The sequence below is a fragment of the Triticum aestivum genome, chromosome 6D (assembly GCF_018294505.1).
Source record: "Triticum aestivum cultivar Chinese Spring chromosome 6D, IWGSC CS RefSeq v2.1, whole genome shotgun sequence".
NCBI lineage: Eukaryota > Viridiplantae > Streptophyta > Magnoliopsida > Poales > Poaceae > Triticum > Triticum aestivum.
In genome coordinates this window covers 477,702,316-477,726,294 of record NC_057811.1, presented here as the reverse complement: position 1 = coordinate 477,726,294, position 23,979 = coordinate 477,702,316, and the positions used below count along the sequence as shown (strand labels likewise).

The window sequence follows — 23,979 nt, the reverse complement described above, 5'->3', positions numbered from 1 at the left end:
TGCATGCCGTAGCTGCGATACATGAAACACCGGGAAGATGGATGATCCGGCAAGGAGGAGCAGCTCATACGTTACTTCATTGTGCTTATCGGCCCAAAGAATTTGATCTTCCTGATGACTTGAAACGGCCCAAAGAATTTGAAGCTTAGCTTATGATTGGATCGCCTAGCGACCGAGTACTAAATATATGGTTGCAGTTTCAGGAATGCATAGTCCCCCACTTGAAATTCCCACCAAGATCGTCGCTTATCGGCTTGGTCCTTCATAGTCTGCTTTGTTCTCAGTAAGTGCTGATGCATGACATCCTTCATTTGGTGCCTTTCTTCCAACCACTCATTGAGCCCTGGTATAGGAGCAGCATGATCCGGTGTGATACCTAGCTGTCGTGTTGCCCATAGACCACCATTAATGAATTTTGCCTACGGTAGAATGAAAGGTTGAATTTTACCAAAATTCCGCGAGCGATAACCATTTGCTCCAGCTTTTTGGTGTGAGGTGGACAAATCAATGGAGGTATGTTTCTAGGAATTGGTTGACGCATTTAGTTTGGCCGTCCGTCTGCGGGTGGTGAGACGAACTCATCTTCAGCTCGACGCCTTGGAGAGTGAAAATGGCCTGCCATACTTTGCTCGTGAAGATAGCATCTCAGTCCGAGATCAACGCTTCAGGCATCCCATGCAGCTTGTAAACCTGATCGATGCATAATTGGGCGATCTGTTGAGCTGTGTAAGGGTGAGACACTGGGAGGAAGTGTGCATACTTAGAAAAAGTGCCGACCACGGCCAGTATGCAGTTTGCTCGTCCTGAAGTTGGCAAGCCCTCCACAAAGTCAAGTGAAACCAAGTCCAAACACCGTTTGGCCACCGGCAATGGGTGTAGCAGTCCTGGGTAGGGTGATCTATCAAGCTTTGCTTGTTGACAAACCTGACACGTTTGAACTGAAGGAAATATGCCCTAAAGGCAATAATAAAGTTATTATTTATTTCCTCATATCATGATAAATGTTTATTATTCATGCTAGAATTGTATTAACCGGAAACATAATACATGTGTGAATACATAGACAAACATAGTGTCACTAGTATGCCTCTACTTGACTAGCTTGTTAATCAAAGATGGTTAAGTTTCCTAACCATAGACATGAGTTGTCATTTTATTAACGGGATCACATCATTAGGAGAATGATATGATTGACTTGACCCATTCCGTTAGCTTAGCACTTGATCGTTTAGTTTACTGCTATTGCTTTCTTCATGACTTATACATGTTCCTATGACTATGAGATTATGCAACTCCCGAATACCGGAGGAACACTTTGTGTGCTACCAAACGTCACAACGTAACTGGGTGATTATAAAGGTGCTCTACAGGTGTCTCCGATGGTACTTGTTGAGTTGGCATAGATCGAGATTAGGATTTGTCACTCCGATTGTCGGAGAGGTATCTCTGGGCCCTCTCGGTAATGCACATCACAATAAGCCTTGCAAGCAATGTGACTAATGAGTTAGTTGCGGGATGATGCATTATGTAACAAGTAAAGAGACTTGCCAGTAACGAGATTGAGCTAGGTATTGAGATACCGACGATCGAATCTCGGGCAAGTAACATACCGATGACAAAGGGAACAACGTATGTTGTTATGCGGTTTGACTGATAAAGATCTTCGTAGAATATGTGGGAGCCAATATGAGCATCCAGGTTCCGCTATTGGTTATTGATCGGAGACGTGTCTCGGTCATGTCTACATAGTTCTCGAACCCGTAGGGTCCGCACGCTTAAAGTTCGGTGACGATCGGTATTATGAGTTTTTGTGTTTTGATGTACCGAAGATAGTTCGGACTCCCGGATATGATCACGGACATGACGAGGAGTCTTGAAATGGTTGAGACGTAAAGATCGATACATTGGACGACTATATTCGGACACCGGAAGTGTTCCGGGTGGTTTCGGAGAAAACCGGAGTGCCGAAGGGTTACCGGAACCCCCCGGGAGAAATAGTGGGCCTTATGGGCCTTAGTGGAGAGAGAGAGGGCTGGCCTAGGCCAGGCCGCGCGCCCCTCCCCCTCTGGTCCGAATTGGACTAGGAGAGGGGGGGGCGCCCCCTTTCCTTCTCCCTCTCCCCCTTCCTTTCCTCCTCCTAGTAGGAGTAGGAAAGAGGGGAGTCCTACTCCTACTAGGAGGACTCCTCCTCCTGGCGCGCCCTACAGGGCCAGCCGGCCTCCCCTTTGCTCCTTTATATACGGGGGCAGGGGGCACCCTAGAACACACAAGTTGATCTGTTGATCTCTCCCAGCCGTGTGCGGTGCCCCCCTCCATCATATTCCACCTCGGTAATATCGTAACGGTGCTTAGGCGAAGCCCTGCGTCGGTAGCATCATCAACATCGTCATCACGCCGTCGTGTTGACGGAACTCTCCCGCAAAGCTCTGCTGGATCGGAGTTCGTGGGACGTCATCGAGCTGAACGTGTGCTGAACTCGGAGGTGCCGTACGTTCGGTACTTGGATCGGTCGGATCGTGAAGACGTACGACTACATCAACCGCGTTGTCATAACGCTTCCGCTTTCGGTCTACGAGGGTACGTGGACACACTCTCCCCTCTCGTTGCTATGCATCACCATGATCTTGAGTGTGCGTAGATTTTTTTTTTTGAAATTTCTACGTTCCCCAACATGAACGTGCGTCTTGATATGATTTTTCATGCCCGGCCACGCAAACAATTTCTTGATTCTACTGTATGTTGCTGGAAATCCTGAATAGCCGCCCACGACGCTGTCATGGAGTGCTCGCATGGTCTGGCTTTGTAGTTTGGAATTGTTACCGATCCATACCCTTCCCCTGAATTAGATGACTCCTCGGTGGGAGGGAACTTGCCCCCAGCCACAGGTGCGATAGCTAACTGTGTGATCAGTTGCTGAGCTTTAGTATCCTTGGCATACCCTTGCCTGACTTCTTAGAGCCGGGCAGGTTGGCAGATAGAGACCGCATGCACCTGCTGATTGCTAGTAAGAGGCCTTCTGGAAAGAGCATCCGCTGCGCTGTTGTCTGAGCCCTTGCGGTAGCTGATACGATACTGCAATCCTAATAACTTGGTGAACGCCTTCTGTTGCCAAGGAGTGTGCAGACTTTGCTCTTCTAGGTGGACCAAACTCTTCTGGTCTGTCTTGATGATGAATTCAGAGAATTGCAGGTAAGCTCTCCACTTGTCCATGGTGAGCGCCATGGCCATATACTCTTTCTCGTAGGTGGAGAGACCTCGTGTCCTTGGTCCAAGTGCTTTACTCATGTAAGCAACTGGGTGCCCATCGTGCTGGAGCATGGCTCCGACCCCATAATCACAAGCATTCGTCTCCACCACAAATGCTTGGTGAAATCTGGTAGAGCTAGCGTCGGGGCTGTAATCAGTGCTGTCTTCAGCGCCTCAAAAGCTGTTTCCGTTGTCTCTGTCCATTGGAACGACACATTCTTGCGCAACAGCTGCGTGATTGGTCGCGCAATCGTGCCAAACTATCGAACAAAGCACCTGTAATACCCTGCTAGGCCGAGGAAGATCGAACCACTTTTACTGATGTTGGTGTCGGCCATGTTGCTACTTGTTGTATCTTGCTTTTGTCAATGGACACCCCTACAGCTGATATGGTGTGCCCGAGGTAGTTGAGTTCCTGTTGCGCAAATACACACTTTGAGTTTTTTACATACCAACGGTCCTTCCTCAAGAGTGCAAATACTTCCCACATATGCTGCAGGTGTTGGGCAAACGAGGAGCTGAACATGACTATATCATCGAAGAAAACCATGGCACAGACACGGAGTACTGGATGTAGTGTTGTGTTCATCGCTCCGAGAAATGTGGGTGGGGACCCTGCCAATCCAAAGGGGACCACTTTAAGCTCGAAGTGTCCAGAATGGCTTTGAAATGCTGTTTTGTGTTCTTCCCCGGGGGCCAGAGTGATTCCATGGTATCCTGCCCGTAGGCCGAGCTTTGAGAACCAGCGTGCCCCAGCCAGCTCATCCAGAATCTCCTCAATGATAAGTATTGGGTACCCGCTGACCGCCGTGAGAGCGTTAAGCCGGCGATCATCAATGCACATCCGCCATGTTCCATCTTTTTTCTTGACTAATATGATCGGGGATGAGAATGGACTGTTGCTCTTCTGTATGATCCCGGCTGCCAACAACTCCTTGATTTGCCGTTCTATCTCATCTTTCATTTCTGGTTTGTGTCTGTACTGTTTGATATTCATTGGCTGTGCTCCAGGTATCAGTGGTATCTTGTGGTCGCACTCACTCCGTGGTGGTAATTCTATGGGTTCACTGAAAATATCATCAAACTCCAGCAGCAGTTGGACCAAGTCAGGAAGCTCTTGTGCCTGTTAGAGTGACCTCTTGATCTGCCTCATCCACGAAACATAGTTGCACTGCAAACGCAACAGCTGCACTCTTTTGAACACCCTCCAGCTGAACACTTGATAGCAAGGAGAACGATTTTTGCTGTGCGGCGACCCCTTGCAGAATGATAGTGCATCCCCCATCTTGGATCTGCATGCGACGGCGTGGCCAGTCAATGAACATAGGGTTGTGGTATTCCAACCAATCCATACCGAGTATGACGTCGTAAGCTCCCAACGACAACACTTTGAACTAAGTGGAGAAGGTGTGTCCCTGGGTATACCAAGAGCAACCTGGAACCTCTTTTGTGCATTGCAATTCTGCTCCATTGGCAACGGACGCCTTGACAGTTTTGTGCAGTTCTTGAACCCCTTGAAGGTGCGGCAGAAGGTGTTGCGAAAAGAACCATGCCGAGCTGCCTGAATCAACTAGCATAAGCACTTATTGCCCCTGTAACCAGCCACGAATTTGTAGACAGTGGGGGGCTTCGGTGCCCGATGCTGCCTGTACCGATAGGTGCCACACATGATCTGCCTGTGCACTGTCTGTACGCGTTGCTCCTTCTTCATCCCCATCATGGTCCATATTCGGGAGTTTCGCAAGCGTTTCTCCCCGGTGAATATTCTAGAACCTTCCTTGAACTGTTTTTTTTCTCATTTTTCCCTTTTTTCCATTCAGTTTTTATTTATTTATTTATCTTTCTTTCTATTTTTTGTTTTGTTTTCTGTCTTTTATTTTTACACTTTCTTTTCTTCTTTACGTTTTCATTTATTTTAATTTCGAGAATTTTCTTTCAAATTTGCGAACATTTTTTATATGGTGAACATTTTTGAAAAAAAATGTTCATCGAATTTGAGAAAAATATTCGTCGGTTTCAAAATTTGTTCATCAAATTCAAAATTATGTTCATCGAATTCAATAAATGTTCCCACAATCCAAAAATTGTTCATTATAGTAAAAATGATCATGAATTGTAAAAAATGTTAATAATATTTAAAAATGCGCATCGAATTAAAAACAATGATCCATTATTTTAAAAATTGCTCTCTGAATTCAATTTTGTTCATCAAATTCGAAAACAATTCATCAAATACGAAAATGTTCATAAATAATACCAAAAAATGAATATCGAAATTCATAAAATCTTCAGTTTTTGAAATAAAAAAAACTGTATTTGAGAACATATTCTGAATTCAGGAACATTTTTCTGAATTCATGATCATTTTCTGAAATTCGGAAATTTTTCAAAATCCTTAAGTTATTTTAAAGAAGCAACTAAAACTACAGAGAAGAAATAAAAGAAAAAAGGGGGGGGGGGGGGGGGGGGGGGGGGGGCTCGCACCTCGGCTGCCCCTGTTCGTGCCTAGGGGATGGGCTGTGCATGTCACGCTGGTCTCCATTGTGCCGGTCATGAAATAGGAGGACGCTAATCTGATGTCCGTGTAATCGATGTTGCTTGCGCACGTCTTTGGACTTGGCACCTTTAAATCTGACCCGTTTGTTTTTCTTAGCTTAATCTGAGCCGCTATTCACTACTAGAAAAAGAGTCTATTGTCCCGGTTGGTAAGGGTCTTTTATCCTGGTTTTTGAACCAGGACTAAAGGGTCGTTAGTAATGTCCTAACCCTTTAGTCCCGGTTCTTACACTAACCGGGATAGATGGGCCTCCACGTGGCCGGTGCGGCGAGCCCAGGCAGGAGGGCCATTGGTCCCGGTTAGCACTAACCGGGACCAATAGGCATCCACGCGTCAGCATTTCAGGGGCTGGGGTTTCTTTTTAGGGAGGGGGGGGGGGGGGGGGTTTGGGGGTTTTGGGGGCTTAATTTAGGTGTTTCATATATTGTGTTAGCTAGCTAATTAATAAAGAGAAGTTTCCTCTCTTATCTCCGTGCTTGGTCGACGCTACGTACTATATACGTATGGAGAGGACTAGACATGCTAGCTAGTAATCAAATGGAGGAAATGAAAGATCGTCATGAACATATGCATACAGAGAGAAGTGATATCGACCACCTCTCCTTCCCCGAGAGATTGGTCGAACAACAAGTTCTCGTATATCTATCCGACACTACCGCCTACATATATACAATAATTATCTCTTACAATATAATCTCCTAATAAAATTGTAAGAACACAGGGTCCACATAGTATTCTTCGTTTTCAGCGATCACGTGGTCAAGGAAGAATGCCGCCAATTCCTCTTGAATTGCTCGCATACGATCTGGTGCTAGGAGTTCATCCCGCTTCCGAAACATCTAATTTGAAGAAGGGGGTCAATACATATATATATGAATAAATGAAACTCAACACAAATGATGGTAATAAAATAAAATTGTGAATATTATTGCTTACGCACTTCATATTGTTCGTCAGAGTAGCCCCGCTCACAGGTCGTGTAGCGGATGGACTCGCAAACGTAGTATCCACAGTAATTATTTCCGGATTCCTGCCACAACCACTTTACAAGAAATAGAGGTCAATCAAACTGATAAGCAAGCATGCTAAATGGTATTGATGAAACTAGCGCTTGAATCACTAGAAGATGCGCGAAACATGCTACTATAGTACTTACTTTCGGGTGTTTAAATTGCAGCTTCTTCGGCAGTCCCGGAGCTTTTTTGGTGAATTTTCTCCAAACCCTGCCAGACAAAGAAAACAATTACTTGATATCGGGAAATGAACAAAGTTGCTGATATGGTGGATAATGATCGATTTAACTTATTTCTCGAGCATTTGAGTCATGTCCGCATAGTCCTAGGGATCTTTTCGTCTCGAGTCTAAGACGGTTACTACTCCCTGCTCAAGCTTAATCTCTAGGAGAATATAGTGGAAGCTGCGCACGCATGCATAAGTCATCAATTACATTACTATAACCTGGACTAATAAGGGAAACCGAATATGCACAAGACAGTAACACTCACTTGAAGTTGTAAGGAAAGAGTATTATATCTTTGTTTTCATTTATTACCAACGATCGTAGCAAGTTGGCCTCGGTATTTTTGGCATGATATTTAACCTCAGTTGCATCTATGAGATTTGTGTTAATGAACCCAATATCACCGATTTGTCTTTTCTTCAATTCGGCGATCTTCAATCTGCATAATATAGTCAGGATAATTATAAATACATGCAATGAAAGAGCTGACCTATATAGAGAGATTTAATAACAGAAGAAGTACTACTTACAGACAGTAGCAAGTGATCGTTGATTTATCGAGGGCCTTTTGATTGAAAAACTGGAAGAACTCCTCAAATGGAACATTCAACAGTTCAATTCCAACGAGGTCATGCTCCGGTTAACTCTCAGCGTCAAAGTATTCCTCCCCCCAGACTCTCTGTAGGTTTTCATGTACCAATCATGTAATCTTCGCATCATCGTTGTTAGAGATCTTTCATCTTTGACGAGAGGCTTCCCGCAATGGTATTTGTGTTCGTCCACCTCCAAGATATCATGATGTACATCGTCGGGCAGGTAATCTCCAAGATTGCTATAACCGGGCACCATCCTCGGATCATTAGCGACGATGTCGCAAGACACCTTGAGCGGGGGGCACGATTGGTTCGCTTGTTCGCCGAGCTGGGCAATTTTTTTTCCAGCTCGTCGTTCTTTTAACCTTTGATCACTGACAGTACTTCCCGACCGCTCCGCTTCGGCAAATGTCTTTGCAATGATGCGCTCATAGTTGCCTTTTGGCGGAGACTTTGGTGGTTTTGTCAGGGCAGCCAGTGTGCGCTTCGCTTTTACCGAATCTACCTTCTCCTCCGGAGGTGGATGTTTATTTGCTTTCACCCCTTCAAAGAAGTTCGTCACTTCGGCTCGCACGATCTTCCTGGTTTCCTCCTCGGTCCTCTCGTATGGTAACTTCTCTGGAGTCTTCAGAGAAGGACCGAAACTGTATTGCCTCCCGCCTCTGGCTGTACTGCTAGACGCCGGCAGAGCAGACGGAGCGGCTGCGGCTGTCTTCTTTCCTTGCTTACGAGGTGGAGGAGAAGGACTACGACGCGCCGGAGCAGCCGGAGCGGCGGCGGGTCTCTTCCGCCCTTGCTGACGAGGCGGAGAAGGAGGAGGCTGGCTGCTCTGGCGCGCCGGCGCAGGCGGAGAAGGAGGTGGAGTGCCGCCACGCGCCGGAGAAGGAGGCTGAGTGCCTTGATCACTCGCCGGAGGAGGAGGCGGAGTGCCCTTACTCGCCGGAGGCATCCAGTTCGGAAGGTTGATGAGCTCCTTCCGCCATAGGCATGGAGTCTTCAGAGCAGAACCCAGCCGAGTCTCCCCTTCACCGGTAGGGTGGTCAAGCCAGAGGTCCTCAAATCCCTCCGTTATTTCATGCACCATCACCCTAGCATATCCTTCTGGAATCGACCGGCAGTGGTAGGTTGCGCCGGGTTCAGGAGGTAAAACAGAGCCAACAGCCGCCTTGACTTTTAAGTTCTGCCATTGCGTCATAAGGTGGCAATGTTGAGACTCCGTGATAGCATCCACGGGGTAGCTAGCAGGAGCCGTCAAGACATGCTCCGGCTGAAGCAGCTCGGTGGAAGCCACGATGCTTCTCCGCTAAGATGGAGGGGTAGCTTCGGGGGTAGTTTCGGCATGTCGATTGGCGTCTCGTTCCTCTAGCGCTTGAACCCTTTCGTGCAGCTTCTGAATTTGGGTCTGCTCCACTTTTTTCCTCCTCTCCTGGCTTTTGTAACCGCCTGCGTCCGGAAAACCAGCCTTCCACGGAACGGAGCCTGGCGCGCCTCGTGTCCGTCCAGGGTGCTCAGGATTCCCGAGGGCCATTGTGAGCTTGTCGTTCTCTCTGTCTGGACCGAGCGTCCCTTGCCGCGCTGCATCGATATAGTGCTGAAGCCTCTTGACTGGTATTCTCAAAAGCTCATCCGTCCAAACGCACCTCCCTTATACAGGGTCCAATTTTCTGCCAGCCCCGAAGAACCAAGTCCGGCAACGGTCTGGCCAGTTCATTGTCTCTGGTTCGATCCCTTTATCTAGCAGATCATTCTCAGCCTTGGCCCACTTAGGCCGGGCTTTGAGGTAGCCACCTGACCCCGTGCGATGGTGAAGCTTCTTCTTCGCAGCATTCTTCTTGTTTGTCGCTGACATCTTCTTACTCTTTTCTGATGTCTTGTGGGCCACAAATGCGGGCCAGTGATCTCTGATCTTCTCATACCGGCCGATGAATTCTGGTGTCTCTTCTTTGTCGACAAACGTTTTCAGCTCATTCTTCCACCTCCTGAATAGGTCTGCCATCTTCTTAAGAGCATGAGACATGATTAATTGCTCTTTAACTGGCTTCTCCGGATCCTCCTCTGGCGGTAGGGTGGCCTTCAGCTCAGGCCAAAGATCATCTTTCTGCATATCATTGACATAAGACACCTCAGGGTCTTCCTTCTTAGGCTTATACCATTGGTGGATGCTGATCGGGATCTTGTCCCTAACAAGAACCCCACACTGAGCAGGAAATGCTTCCTTTATCCGGATGGGTTCAATCGGTTGGCCGTCGCGCGCGATTGCTGTGATCTCAAACCTTTCATCCGAGTGCAACTTTCTCTTCGGGCCTCGTCTCTTTACCGAAGTTGTGCTCGATCCGGAGGGCTAGAAAAAAGAAGAAAGACGAGAATTAATTAATATGTGTACATACCAAAACAATGAATGCATCAATTAGCTAGTCAGCACAGGCTTAACTAATAGATTTACCTGGCCGGACTCTGTTCGGCCACCGGAGCCGTCACCACGGGCTCCTTCTTGCACCAGCATTGGGTCACCGGAGCCATTATAATCATGTCTTTCCTCCTCCACTCTTCGATCACCGTAGCCTGCTTCTTCACCCTGTTCTTCCAGACCATCATTGTCGTTAAGATACGACAAGATATCACCTCCGGCTAAGATTATGTCCCCCAACACCTCTTCTGCTTCCTCGTCTCGTCCGTGCTCCATTGTTTCTGCAAATATTACAACATGGCAATTATTACACAAACATGACAGCAGGTGGATATATTAGTGCAAACGTAGACCTAGCTTATTCCGGGTTTGGGGTAGCCTCGGCAAAGCTTCAAGGGTAGGGGCGCGGCGGGAGGGGGTAGGAGACCGACATCATTTTTTTCTAGGGTTTGGGTGTCCTCGAGAGTTTTGGTCGAACGAGAGGGCCGGGGGGTGCTCCCGTGGTATAAGTTATCACGGTCGAAGTTATCCGGGAGGGGGGTTATATCGACAACGACGACATACATACATGGGAAAATAATGTTATCGGGAAGGGGGTAGGTCGAACCCCCCCCCCCCCTCGTGTTGAAGTTATCGGGACACGGGGTATATCGACAATGACATATCCGATAAAAAATAAGAAGACGAAGAAGAAATAAAAAGAGGAGAAGAAGATATTAATAAAGGAGAAGATTGAAGGAAAAAAAGAAGAAATAAAAAAGGAGAAGAAGAAAGGAATAGAGGTGAAGATCGAAGAAAAAAAGAAGAATAAAGAGGAGAAGAAGAAGGGAATAGAGGAGAAGAAGAAAAATTAGATATCCTCTTCTTTTTCTTCTTTTTCCTCTTCTTTTTTATTTCTCCTCTTCTTCTCCTTCCTTCCTCTTCTTATTTTCGTTTTTCCTCTCCTTCTTTTTCTTCTTCTTCCTTTCCTAGCTAGATATATAAAACTTTTCTAAAAACGTAACTTTTGCATATATAAAACTTTTTCATGGATCATCATTCCTCATATATATCCATCTATAGCCACATACATATATAAATGGAAAAAAATGCTATGAACAAAAATACATATATACTTGGTAAATATTCTATGAACACCGTTTCTCATATATATCAATGCATACATCCATGGATCATCATTGCTCATATATCCATAGTCATATATAAAAACTTTCTGTATATGAACAAAAAACTTTCTATGAACAAAAAAACATTTTTGACATATTTAGCACATTCTGAATTTTCCTAAGTCTTTTACAACCACAAAAATTACTCCAACTTCATGACAGTACCCACACTCAGAGAACATATATAGATAAAACTTTTCTAAAAATCTAACTTTTGCATATATGTATTTTTAAAACATCATTACAATTGAAAAAATACATACATACATACAAAAATATGTAAAAATACATACATACATATATGAACATACATAAAAAATACATATATCTAAAAAATACATCGGGGTAGGAGCGGCGCGCGGCGACGGCGAGGGCGTGGGCGACGGCGACAGGCGAGGGCGCGGCGACGGCGAGGGCGCGGGGCAGGGGCGGCGCGCGCCGGGGCAGGGACGGCGCGCGGCGACGACGTCGGGCGAGGGCGCGGCGACGGCGAGGGCGCGGGCGAGGGCGTCAACTGGCGCGTGCGACGGCGTGGACGGGCGCGGGCGACGGCGTCGACGGGCGCGGGCGACGGCGTCGACGGGCGCGGGCGACGGCAACGGCGGGGGCGGGCGACGGCGACGGCGAGGGCGGCGGGCGGCGTCGGGGCAGCCTGGCGGCGTCGATGTCGTCGAGGGGTCGTCAGGGGCAACTGCGAGATGAAGATGAAAATTTTCACAAGTGTTGGTCCCAGTTGGTGGCACCAACCGGGACTAAAGGGGGCATTGGTTCTAGTTGGTGCCACGAACCGGGACCAAAGGTGTGCATTGGTCTCGGTTCGTGGCACCAACCGGGACCAATGTCCTGTGCGTGCCAAAGCCGCGGTGCGGTGGGATGTTTAGTCCTACCTCGCTAGCCGAGGAGCAGCAGGACCTGTTTATAAGCCCTGCCCCGCCATCTCCATTGAACTCCTCTGAACTGCAGGCCTCTGGGCCTAATCTTGCACTGCTATGCCTGTGGGCCTGCTGGGCCTTCTGCGGGCCTGAATCCTAGCCCATGGATGGGTTTCTAGTCGTATTCAGGCCGTGGTGGCCCAGTAGGTGGCATTTTTTTTATTTTTTCCCAGTTTTTTTGTTTTCTTTTTTGCTTTATTTATTTTATTTTGTTTCTACTTACAACAAAATACTTATTTATTTTATTTCGTTTTGTTTCTAATTACTTATTTATTTTACTTTATGATAATTCTTTTTGCTATTAAAGTTTCTATCAAAAAAAGTTCTTTATGAAAATTCTTTTTGCTTTTACTGATTTTGAACAGAAAATACTTCGATAATTTTAGTTGCATCAATTTTATATGATTTTAGTTTCAATAATACTAGAGGTTTCTTATAATGTTTTGAACAAAAAATACTTTGTTAATTTTAGTTTCATCAATTTTATTAAAGTTTATTTTATTTTGTTTCTACTTATATATTTTAATAAAGTTTATATTATTTTGTTTCTAATTATTTATTTATTTTATTTGTTATTTTTCATGCACCATTTTTCATGCATTTACTAATTATTTTGAGCTATAAGACCCTAAAATTGAAAAACATTTCAAATGAACTCTGAAAAGGTTGAAAGTTGGCATGGTATCATCATTTCATCCACATAGCATGTGCAAGAAAGTTGAGAGAGTTACGACAAAAAACTAGATGCACTTCATGTACAAAACGGACAATGGTATCATACTCGTCTGTTACAAAGTTGGCATGGTATCATCAAAATAGTTGCGGGAGAAAGTCTTCACTTTTTCTTCGCTTGTGTCATTTGCTTATTGCGCCGTAACCATGGATAATCTTCATCGTTTATCAGGATGCTTGGGTCAGCCTAGACATTGAAGGGAGTAATTTCATGAAACTTTTCATAATCTTCAGACATGTCTATCTTGCCCTCCACTCCCACAATGTCCCTTTTTCCTGAAAGAACTATGTGGCGCTTTGGCTCATAGTATGATGTATTCGCTTCCTTATCTTATCTTTTTCTCGGTCTGGTAGACATGTCCTTCACATAGATAACCTGTGCCACATCATTGGCTAGGACGAACGGTTCGTCAGTGTACCCAAGATTGTTCAGATCCACTGTTGTCATTCCGTACTGTGGGTCTACCTGTACCCCGCCTCCTGACAGATTGACCCATTTGCACTTAAACAAAGGGACCTTAAAATCATGTCCGTAGTCAAGTTCCCATATGTCCATTATGTAACCATAATATGTGTCCTTTCCCCTCTCGGTTGCTGCATCAAAGAGGGCACCGCTGTTTTGGTTGGTGCTCTTTTGATCTTGGGGATCGTATAAAATGTATTCCATTTATCTCGTATCCTTTGTAAGTCAATACAGTCGAAGATGGTCCCCTGGACAACGAGTACAACTCATCACAAACAGTGGTGTCACCTCTGAGACGTGTTTCCAACCAACTGCTGAAAGTCCTGATGTGTTCACATGTAATCCAGTCGTCACACTGCTCCGGGTGTTTGGAGCGCAGACTGTTCTTGTGTTCATCGACATACGGGGTCACCAACGTAGAGTTCTGTAGAACTGTGTAGTGTGCTTGAGACCAAGAATGCCCGTCCCTGCATATTATTGAGTCCGCTTCTAGCGTGCCTTTTCCAGTCAGTCTCCCCTCATACCGCAATTTAGGGAGACATATCTTCTTAAGGTCAGGAATGAAGTCAACACAAAACCCATTGACATCCTCTGTTTGATGGCCCATGGAGATGCTTCCTTCTGGCCTAGTGCGGTTACGGAAATATTTCTTTAGGACTCCCATGAACCTCTCAAAGGGGAACATATTGTGTAGAAATACGGGCCCTAGAATGAAAATCTCGTCGACTAGATGAACTAGGACGTGCGTCATGATATTGAAGAAGGATGGTGGGAACACAAGCTCGAAACTGACAAGACATTGCGCCACATTACTCCTTAGCCTTGGTATGATTTCTGGATCGATCACCTTCTGAGAGATTGCATTGAGGAATGCACATAGCATCACAATGGCTAATCGGACGTTTTCTGATAGAAGCCCCCTCAATGCAACCGGAAGCAGTTGCGTCATAATCACGTGGCAGTCATGAGACTTTAGGTTCTGGAACTTTTTCTCTGGCATAATTATTATTCCCTTTATATTCGACGAGAAGCCAGTCGGGACCTTCATACTGAGCAGGCATTCAAAGAAGATTTCTTTCTCTTCTTTCGTAAGAGCGTAGCTGGCAGGACCTTCATACTGCTTCGGAGGCATGCCGTCTTTTTCGTGCAAACGTTACAGGTCCTCCCGTGCCTCAGGTGTATCTTTTGTCTTCCCATACACGCCCAAGAAGCCTAGCAGGTTCACGCAAAGGTTCTTCGTCACGTGCATCACGTCGATTGAAGAGCGGACCTCTAGGTCTTTCCAGTAGGGTAGGTCCCAAAATATAGATTTCTTCTTCCACATGGGTGCGTGTCCCTCAGCGTCATTCGGAACAACTAGTCCACCGGGACCTTTTCCAAAGATTACGTGTAAATCATTGACCATAGCAAGTATGTGATCACCGGTACGCACGGCGGGCTTCTTCCGGTGATCTGCCTCGCCTTTGAAATGCTTGCCTTTCTTTCGACATTGATGGTTGGTCGGAAGAAATCGACGATGGCCCAGTTACACATTCTTCCTGCATTTGTCTAGGTATATACTTTCAGTGTCATCTAAATAGTGCGTGCATGCGTGGTATCCCATGTTTGTCTGTCCTGAAAGGTTACTGAGAGCGGGCCAATCGTTGATGGTTACAAATAGCAACGCGTGCAGGTTAAATTCCTCCTGTTTGTGCTCATCCCACGTACGTACACCGTTTCCATTCCACAGCTGTAAAAGTTCTTCAACTAATGGCCTTAGGTACACATCAATGTCGTTGCCGGGTTGCTTAGGGCCTTGGATGAGAACTGGCATCATAATGAACTTCCGCTTCATGCACATCCAAGGAGGAAGGTTATACATACATAGAGTCGCGGGCCAGGTGCTGTGATTGCTGCTCTGCTCCCCGAAAGGATTAATGCCATCCGCGCTTAAACCAAACCAACGTTCCTTCGGTCAGCTGCAAACTCAGCCCAGTACTTTCTCTCGATTTTTCTCCACTGCGACCCGTCAGCGGGTGCTCTCAACTTCCCGCCTTTCTTGCGGTCCTTACTGTGCCATCGCATCAACTTGGCATGCTCTTCGTTTCTGAACAGACGTTTTAACCATGGTATTATAGGAGCATACCACATCACCTTTGCAGGAACCCTCTTCCTGGGGGGCTCGCCGTCAACATCACCAGGGTCATCTCGTCTGATCTTATACCGCAATGCACCGCATACCGGCATGCGTTCAAATCCTTGTACGCACCGCGGTAGAGGATGCAGTCATTAGGGCATGCATGTATCTTCTGCACCTCCAATCCTAGAGGGCATACGACCTTCTTTGCTGCGTATGTACTGTCGGGCAATTCGTTATCCTTTGGAAGCTTCTTCTTCAATATTTTCAATAGCTTCTCAAATCCTTTTCCAGTACGGTACCGAGCTTTGTGTTGCCATCTTCGCAATTGGGGTACAACCCTTTTTTGTGATCCTCTAACATGCGATCGAACTTCAGCTTCTCCTTTTGACTTTCGCATTGCGTCCTTACATCGACAATGACCCGGCGGAGATCATCATCATCGGGCACTGGTTCCTCTTGATCTTCAGCAGCTTCCCCCGTTGCAGCATCATTGGGCACATCGTCTGGTTCCTCTTGATCTTTAGCAGCTTCCCCCGTTGCAGCATCACCGTATTCAGGGGGCACATAGTTGTCATCGTCCTCTTCTTCTTCGCCGTCTTCCATTATAACCCCTATTTCTCCGTGCCTCGTCCAAACATTATAGTGTGGCATGAAACCCTTGTAAAGCAGGTGGGTGTGAAGGATTTTCCGGTCAGAGTAAGACTTCGTATTCCCACATGTAGGGCCTGGACAACACATAAAACCATTCTGCTTGTTTGCCTCAGCCACTTCGAGAAAATCATGCACGCTCTTAATGTACTCGGAGGTGTGTCTGTCACCGTACATCCATTGCCGGTTCATCTGCGTGCATTATATATAATTAAGTGTGTCAAAAACCATTACAGAACATCATGAATAGATAATTAAGTGACCAAATTAATAGAAGTTCATCATCACATTAAAACCAAAGTACATACATAGTTCTCATCTAACAACATATAGCTCTCCAGAGCATCTAATTAATCAAACCATACATTGAAACTATGTAAAACATTTCAATGCGAAAACAAATGCGATCATAATCGCAACCAAGGTAACAATTGATCCAACGGCATAATGATACCAAGCCTCGGTATGAATGGCATATTTTCTAATCTTTCTAATCTTCAAGCGCATTGCATCCATCTTGATCTTGTGATCATCGACGACATCCGCAACATGCAACTCCAATATCATCTTCTCCTCCTCAATTTTTTTATTTTTTCCTTCAAGTAATTGTTTTCTTCTTCAACTAAATTTAACCTCTCGACAATAGGGTCGGTTGGAATTTCCGGTTCAACCACCTCCTAGATAAATAAAATCTATGTCACGTTGGTCGGCATAATTGTCATAAACAATAAATGAACCAAATAGTTATAAAAAGATAATATATACCACATCCGAATCATAGACAGGACGAGGGCCGACGGGGGCGGATACCAAAACCATCGCACTATATAATAAGAAGGAATAATAAAAGTAACAAAATTAGACAAGTATCTATCTGAAGTAAGAATATTTTTTTTCTTTCAGAAAGAAGATAAGAACAAGAGGCTCACCATGGTGGTACTGGCGACGAGATCGGCGCGGGCGATCGACGGCGGTGAAGACGGGGACGGGACGTGACGGACCGCTAAACCTAGACAAATCTCGGGGAAAATGGAGCTCGGATGTCGAGTTTCGAGAGGAGAAAGATTAACTAGTGTGGCTCAGACATTTCATCGAACACCTCATGTGCATAGGAGGTGAGCTAGAGCACCCAGATGCCCTCCCCTCGACGGCCTGAAAAAATAGTTGCTGCGGCGATGGGGTATATATAGGCAGCTCATTTGTCCTGGTTCGTGGCTAGAACCGGTACTAAATCCGGGCCTTCTGTCCCGGTTCATGCCAAGAACCGGGACCAATGGTTGTGGGCCAGGAGCGAGGCCCATTAGTCCCGGTTCGTGCATCGAACCGGGACAATTGGTTCCATACGAACCGGGACCAATGCCCACGAGGCCCCGGCCGGCCCCCTGGGCTACGAACCGGGACGAATGCCCCCATGGGTCCCGGTTCGTGACTGAACCGGGACTAATGGGCTTGCCATGCCCGGAAGCCCTGTTTTCTACTAGTGATTGTTTCTCTGTTTTAATAATTATATAATAATAGATAATAGATAGATAGATGTAACATCAGGTGTGTATAGCACATTAGTTATAAAAAAGGGGTGCATATAGCACATTCATACATGATGGGCCACTATTACAAATAGCATAACAACACACGATTGCATAAAGAATAACAATCTACATTTGGTCATAATCCAACATTATTACAGATGGCATAAAATATATAGTATTTCTTTTTTTATGGGGATACCAAATACATATATAGGGTTTAGATCTTTAATTTCCACACACATGAACCGGTGCTAGTCGCATTTTAGTAACTGCATAAGGCAAGTATCATAGTATGCACCAGCATATACATGACTTTATTTAGGATATATTATTGGATTATTTTCATAGACAGGCGCAAGTTATTGGTATTCCGCTAATGCAGTATTAATGCATAAGGATAATGCAGTTGCTTTAGAGGCGTGCACGTTCTGGGCCTGGAACCGCGGGCAGAAGCAGGTGACCCTGCTGCTGCAGCGATACCACTGTGTCATACAAAGTCTGCCTGAGGGGAGTAAACTCCAAGCCCAGGTCCCTGAGCCTCTGGTTGGAGAACCTGTATGGCCTGGCCATAGGCTTGCCGTCATCTTCACATCTGCCATGCCATGCACGCCATATGATCGAAATACTCGTTAGACATCGCTTTCGTAGGGAGGCATGAACGGAAAGAAATTCAGTTGTCTTGACGTACTTACTTGGCAGTTATCTGGTACTCGGGGAAGAGGTCGCCGAGGAGCTGCACCAAGTCGGCGCGGTGGACGACGGCGCCAATGCAGAGGTAGCGGCCGCGCGCGTCGGGGCGCTCGTAGACGAGGACGTGGGCGCGGGCCACCTCGCGGACGTCGACGTAGGCGGTGATGGCGTTGCGATAGGTCTTCTTGGCGCCAGTCACGTAGCGGATGATGTGACTGATGCCCAGGTTGAGCTTCTGCTGCAGGGCGGGACCGATCGTCATGGAAGGCAGCACCACCGCTAGCTCCAGCCCCCTCTTGGCCGCCTCCTCCTTCGCCGTGATCTCCGCCATTATCTTCGAGCAGCAGTACAGATTCTGCATGGCACACAATGAGGTTTTAAAGCCTGAGATTGGGTCAGGATCGCAAGAGGGGAGCTGTGATTTTTACGCCTGTTTGCTCGCAGAACTCGTAGTCACTCCAGCACGATTCGTCGAGCACGGCGTCGGAGCTCCGGTTGGGGTCCATGTGCACGGCACCGTAGGAGGAGGTGAACACCACACGCTGCACGCCCGCGTCCGCCGCCGCGTTGATCACGTTCTTGGTTCCCTCCACGGCAACCACCATGAGGTCCTACAAGCTCATAATTAAGTAGATCACTCCCATGTATCTTGAAGCTTCAGAGTGTTTGTGAACAATGGCTGTGTGCATCTTTATGATGCAGATATACCGGGGTTTCCCCTTATCAAAAAAGAAGAATGTTTGTGAACTTACCGGGTCCGTATTGGAGATCGGTGAGGCGATATGAAAGACGCCGTGGCATCCGCTGAACACGGCGATGAGGTTGTCGCGGTCCAGGAGATTGGCGCGGCACAGGGATAGCCTCTCCTTGGCTCCCTCCAGAGCAAGCAAGTGGGCGTTCTTGTGATCAGCTTCACAGTCATAGCAGACGTGTATCAGTCACCTCGTTTTACTACCGGACCGTATAGTCGCTAGTTGGTACATACTCCCACAGTTTCATAATTATTGTTGTGACTAAAACCATGACAATAATTATGGAACGGGGCGAGTTATATGTATATTGCTGTTTAAGATAAACAACAAAACAAACCAATCCTTAGCCGCTGTAAGTGGTGATAAATAGTACTTTTTAAATAAGCATATATTTAGAGAACGGTTAGCATCTCATTTATGCTATAGATATGATGCTAGTATTACTTACCGGGATCTCTGGCAGTTCCCCGGACACGGTAGCCACGGAGGAGGAGCGCCTTCACCACCCATGACCCAATGAAGCCTCCTGCTCCAGTCACACAAACTAGATCATGATGTTTCTCACCAATGCCGTTGGCCTGCTTCTCTGAATATGAAGCCATGGCGACCCCCTGTGTTCGCAAATGGTTTAGTTAATCCTTCTACAATTTTCAAAATTGACAGATATGGGTACAAGAGCACATCACATGCTAGATAGGTGTATATATAGAACAAGCAGCTCGCGTAATCAATGTTGAGCTATTAGTGAACGAAAAGTACACTTAGGTAGAACTTAATTAATTACTACAACAGAACGACTATTCTTCGAGTACTATATATGTATACGGCGCGACTGTGGGCCGATGTACCAACCCAAATCAGGCAACTACGGCAACTGAAAAATGCAATCAAATCAAGGGATTTTCAGTAAATGAAATTGGCACACCAATCCAAAGTGTTGCTTTTGAAATGTTGATGAAACACTGTTTTAATTGTGATTTTATTAGAGGCAAGCAACTTATTTTCCAGGTAATTTAAGGTAGCATTCTTGAGGCGTTACCGATATGTGTAGCTACTGCTTTTTGTTGGTCACTTTGGCTTTGTAGTATTTATATCTTCTCTTGCGCATTTTTGGTTATATACTCTTTTACTGAGTGGTATTGTACCCGGGTGGATGTGTGATAGACGTGCAGTGTGTAGCTAGAGGCGATCGTTATGGGATTTGTTTGCCTAGCCTTCATATCCTGAGTGCTTTAACTTCCTGTGTTGAAGTATACTTGAAAGATTTTAAATTGGTTTGAAGTTTAGACGAACTGTTCTCAGATTGGAAGTATCTGACGATGACATGGTTGGAACGTGAAAAAAATTAGTTGGAACTTTTGTTTGTGAGAAATGTGTAATTAATTAGTTTAAAAGTCAAATTAATTTAGTTCGAAGTTGTTACTCTTCTTTCCTGCCGGCAACCTTCATGGATTAGTTCTAGAGATGGTTGATCGTTTGGGAATTCGAGGGAGGTGATTTGTGGCAGATAGGGGCGAGGGCGCCGACCCCATTTTTTCTTTTGGATTTTGATTTTCATCTTTTATATCTTTTGAACATAAATTTCAAAGTAAGTTTCGTCGCATATTCACGTTTCTTGTGATGAGGACTTTTGAATAAGATCCACTGTAAATACATTTTGACAAGTTTTAAAAACATTGTTAAGATTTAGCTACTAAAACTTGGTACGAGCGAACGCTAAAATCGATGTTTTAGAAACTAAAACTTAAAACTGATGTGTCATTGTGCCGAATTCAACGACCTCGCGGATCGCGAGGCAATCGGACGGTGGGCACGGCTAGGAAGCCCTCGCACTTGCGTGTCGGTGAGTTTCCAGGGAGTTCGAGAGGAGGAATTAAGCGGGTGTCTTTTCCCGAAGAAAACACACTTAAAATAAAAATCAGAGTCCGGGAAACCTTCTAGATACACAAAAGCCGACGTACTTTCTTATATAAAAGTCTTCCGCACATGTAATCAAGTGTACAAATAGGACATATAAATTATAGTTAAAATTTCTTCGCGCGTCTAAGATATCCAAAATATTCGCAAACAAACACGTCATTGTGCCGACATCAAGCGCGGTATGCAAGAAACTTTGGAGGAGGAGCCTTGTCGTCCGTTCATCCGTCGCCGCCAAATGACTACCGCTGGACTCACCGGCAAGCGCTGCGTTCTCCGGTGCCCTCCTTTCCCTCGTCCCTCTCACTGTAGATAGCCGCCGATGAGGCTCGTTGTAGTCATGTCTCTCTGTTCCCTCCTTTACACCTTACAATCGGTCCCACATGTCATCAACTTATGCCGAGGGTTGAGGCGGTATAAGTGAAAGTGCCTCCAGGAAATACGCCTTCGAAGTTGGCCTTTCTGTGAATTTCTTTCAATATCAATTAAACCATTATTTTGATCAAACTTTGACCTATTCTAACTTTTGATCCACATGTCCAAATGAGCTAATTACTTTTCCCACGTTTTAAATTTGAGATCTTCTTTCCAATGGTATGCTTGTTCCAATTTTGTGATGTTTCTAGGTAGGCTAGGTAGTAACACTGACTTTATGGAGATTTCCTAAATGCTTTATTTGTTTTTTCTAGCAACTTTTTTCTTAGGTGTTGAAGCTCCAGAGGATCTTGGCACTCCATTTTGGTCAAGGTATGCCACCACTTTGAGGGTTTGACGATTTGATAAAGTTATGGTTTGCAATATGCATTTTTGGCTATTTTGTATTATTACGATGCTTTTATTGGTACTTATTGTTGCTAGGCTCATGTTGATATGATTGCATCCATTCGCAAAAAAAGATATGGATGCATCAAGGCATTGCATGTATACTTCATGAACACTAGCCTACATGTCTAATCATGCTGAGCTAACAAATCATGCGAAGCTAGCAAATGGCAATGCTCATGGTTGCATACAAAATATGACAAGAATGCAGACCATGTGATGATTTCTTCATATAGTAAGTAAATATGGCTATGACTTGGATCAGAACATAATGGACAAAATGAAAGGGAAGATTATGACAAGTATAAACTTGCTAATCAAGACGGAAGGTCATATAAAATTGGAACCAATTCCTGAAGCCCGGCTCTAGCTCCTTGCAGGTCTTGTTTACCAAGCGATCGACGAAGAGGGCATGATTACCGGACGTTGGCCGTTCTATATTCTTTGACCCCGGCTTGCCAATTGAACATAAATATAAACTTGTTTAATCAGACCCTTTATTGGTTTGGTCAAGTCAAGGTAAGCCAGCACTCAGGGTTTGGCAATTTTGATAAAGATATAGTTTGCAATAAGACAAATGCCACAGTGCAACCACATTTGTCTTATGTTGGGAAGACCCTAGCTTGCTTGGTCTATTCACGTGCCTCTTATTTGTATCACCATACAAAAAATTAAGAAAAATGCCAGATACATTTAGACAAACATAGATTGTTCGTTACATAGAATGGTCCTAATTAACTCAGGAACTTCATTAAACCAACAGGACCCAAGATCGTGTTCCTATAATTTTGCCAGAACATGAGCTGCCATACTACATGACAAACTAACATGAGTAAACAAACTTGGGAGCCCTACTCTTAATATCGAAAACTATGGCACCTATTTGAGACATGTCCATTGCATCACTTTACACTTTGCTGACCAAAGTGGCGGAGTCGGATGCTATGACAGTTATGTGGAAGCCTGCTTCTTCAGCAAATTCTAGTGCACAACGCATAGCAATGGACTCCACCAATTCAGAGATAACCACTTGGTCCACATACCTACTTTTGGTTGCTTTTAGGAATATGGATCTATTGGAACAATCCAATAAAAAATGATTTACTCTGTTTATCATATTGATTGCCCAGTTCAGGACCCGGGCAAGGATCGTGGAGGCTCACATGCGTGTATGGAGAAGCACAAACACACATGCGTCATCAAACTAGGACTGTGATAAAAAATATAAGCAGTTCGAACGCCCTCCCATGGTTGTGCATGGGAGACTTCAATGAAGGTCTATGTCCAGATGAACACGAGGGAATTGGACAGCGAACAAATGCTCAAATACAAGGTTTCTGAGACACACTTGATGTTTGCATCCTCATGGACTTAGGCTACAAAGGCCGTTTCTGGACTTTTGAGAAAAAGGTTGCAGGGGGGTGATATGTCTCCAATGTATCTATAATTTATGAAGTATTCATGCAATGTTTACAATAACTATGGTTCTAGTTCAGATCATTACAGACGGCTCTGTTTTTGACAGATTCCGTTTTTAATGCATAGTTTGCTTGTTTTATAGTTTCTATGGCTTATATTAGTCAATATAAATTATAAAAATGATGGAGTACAATAGGAATTATGTGGGAACAATTATGAAACTTGTCTTGACAGTACCAAACTGATGATTTATTCTTTATCATACTAACCCATCTCACAAAGTTCTGTTAAGTTTTGTGTGATTGAAGTTTTCATGTTTTGGTGAGATGTCGATATGAGGAGAATAAGGAGTGGCAATACCCTAAGCTTGGGGATGCCCAAGGCACCCCAAGGTAATATTTAAGGAAGACTCAAGCGTTTAAGCTTAGGGATGCCCCAGATGGCATCCCCTCTTTCGTCTTCGGCATTATCAGTAACCTCACTTTGAACCTTTGTTGGAAATGGCATTGCCTAGGAGGCGCTTAGGCACGCCTAGGCGCTAGGCGATGGCCAAATGCCTCGTCTGGGGCATAAATGGAAGTCTAGGCAAGGCAATCAAGGAATTGTCTAACCAAGCAAGGAATCATGTCATATTACACTGATATGCCAAACGAGTCATATTTCAATGGCAGTAGCTGGCAGTTAACTTATTTATATGCCTTAAATTAATATCGGCACACATACAATACTCACAAATACACCCTGATA

At 45.2% G+C, this 23,979-nt stretch overlaps 1 protein-coding gene across 1 annotated transcript; it reads right to left on the bottom strand.

Moving 5' to 3' along the window:
• Nucleotides 1-17,701: 17,701 nt before the first annotated feature.
• On the bottom strand, nt 17,702-19,729 carry LOC123142143 (cinnamoyl-CoA reductase 1). The gene is made up of 5 exons (XM_044561154.1): nt 19,523-19,729; nt 19,075-19,232; nt 18,751-18,933; nt 18,325-18,677; nt 17,702-18,224 (listed from the first exon to the last, which is right to left on the bottom strand). Exons 1-5 carry the CDS (start codon nt 19,674-19,676, stop codon nt 18,044-18,046), a joined length of 1,029 nt encoding a protein of 342 aa, XP_044417089.1. The 5' UTR covers nt 19,677-19,729; the 3' UTR covers nt 17,702-18,043.
• Nucleotides 19,730-23,979: the final 4,250 nt, after the last annotated feature.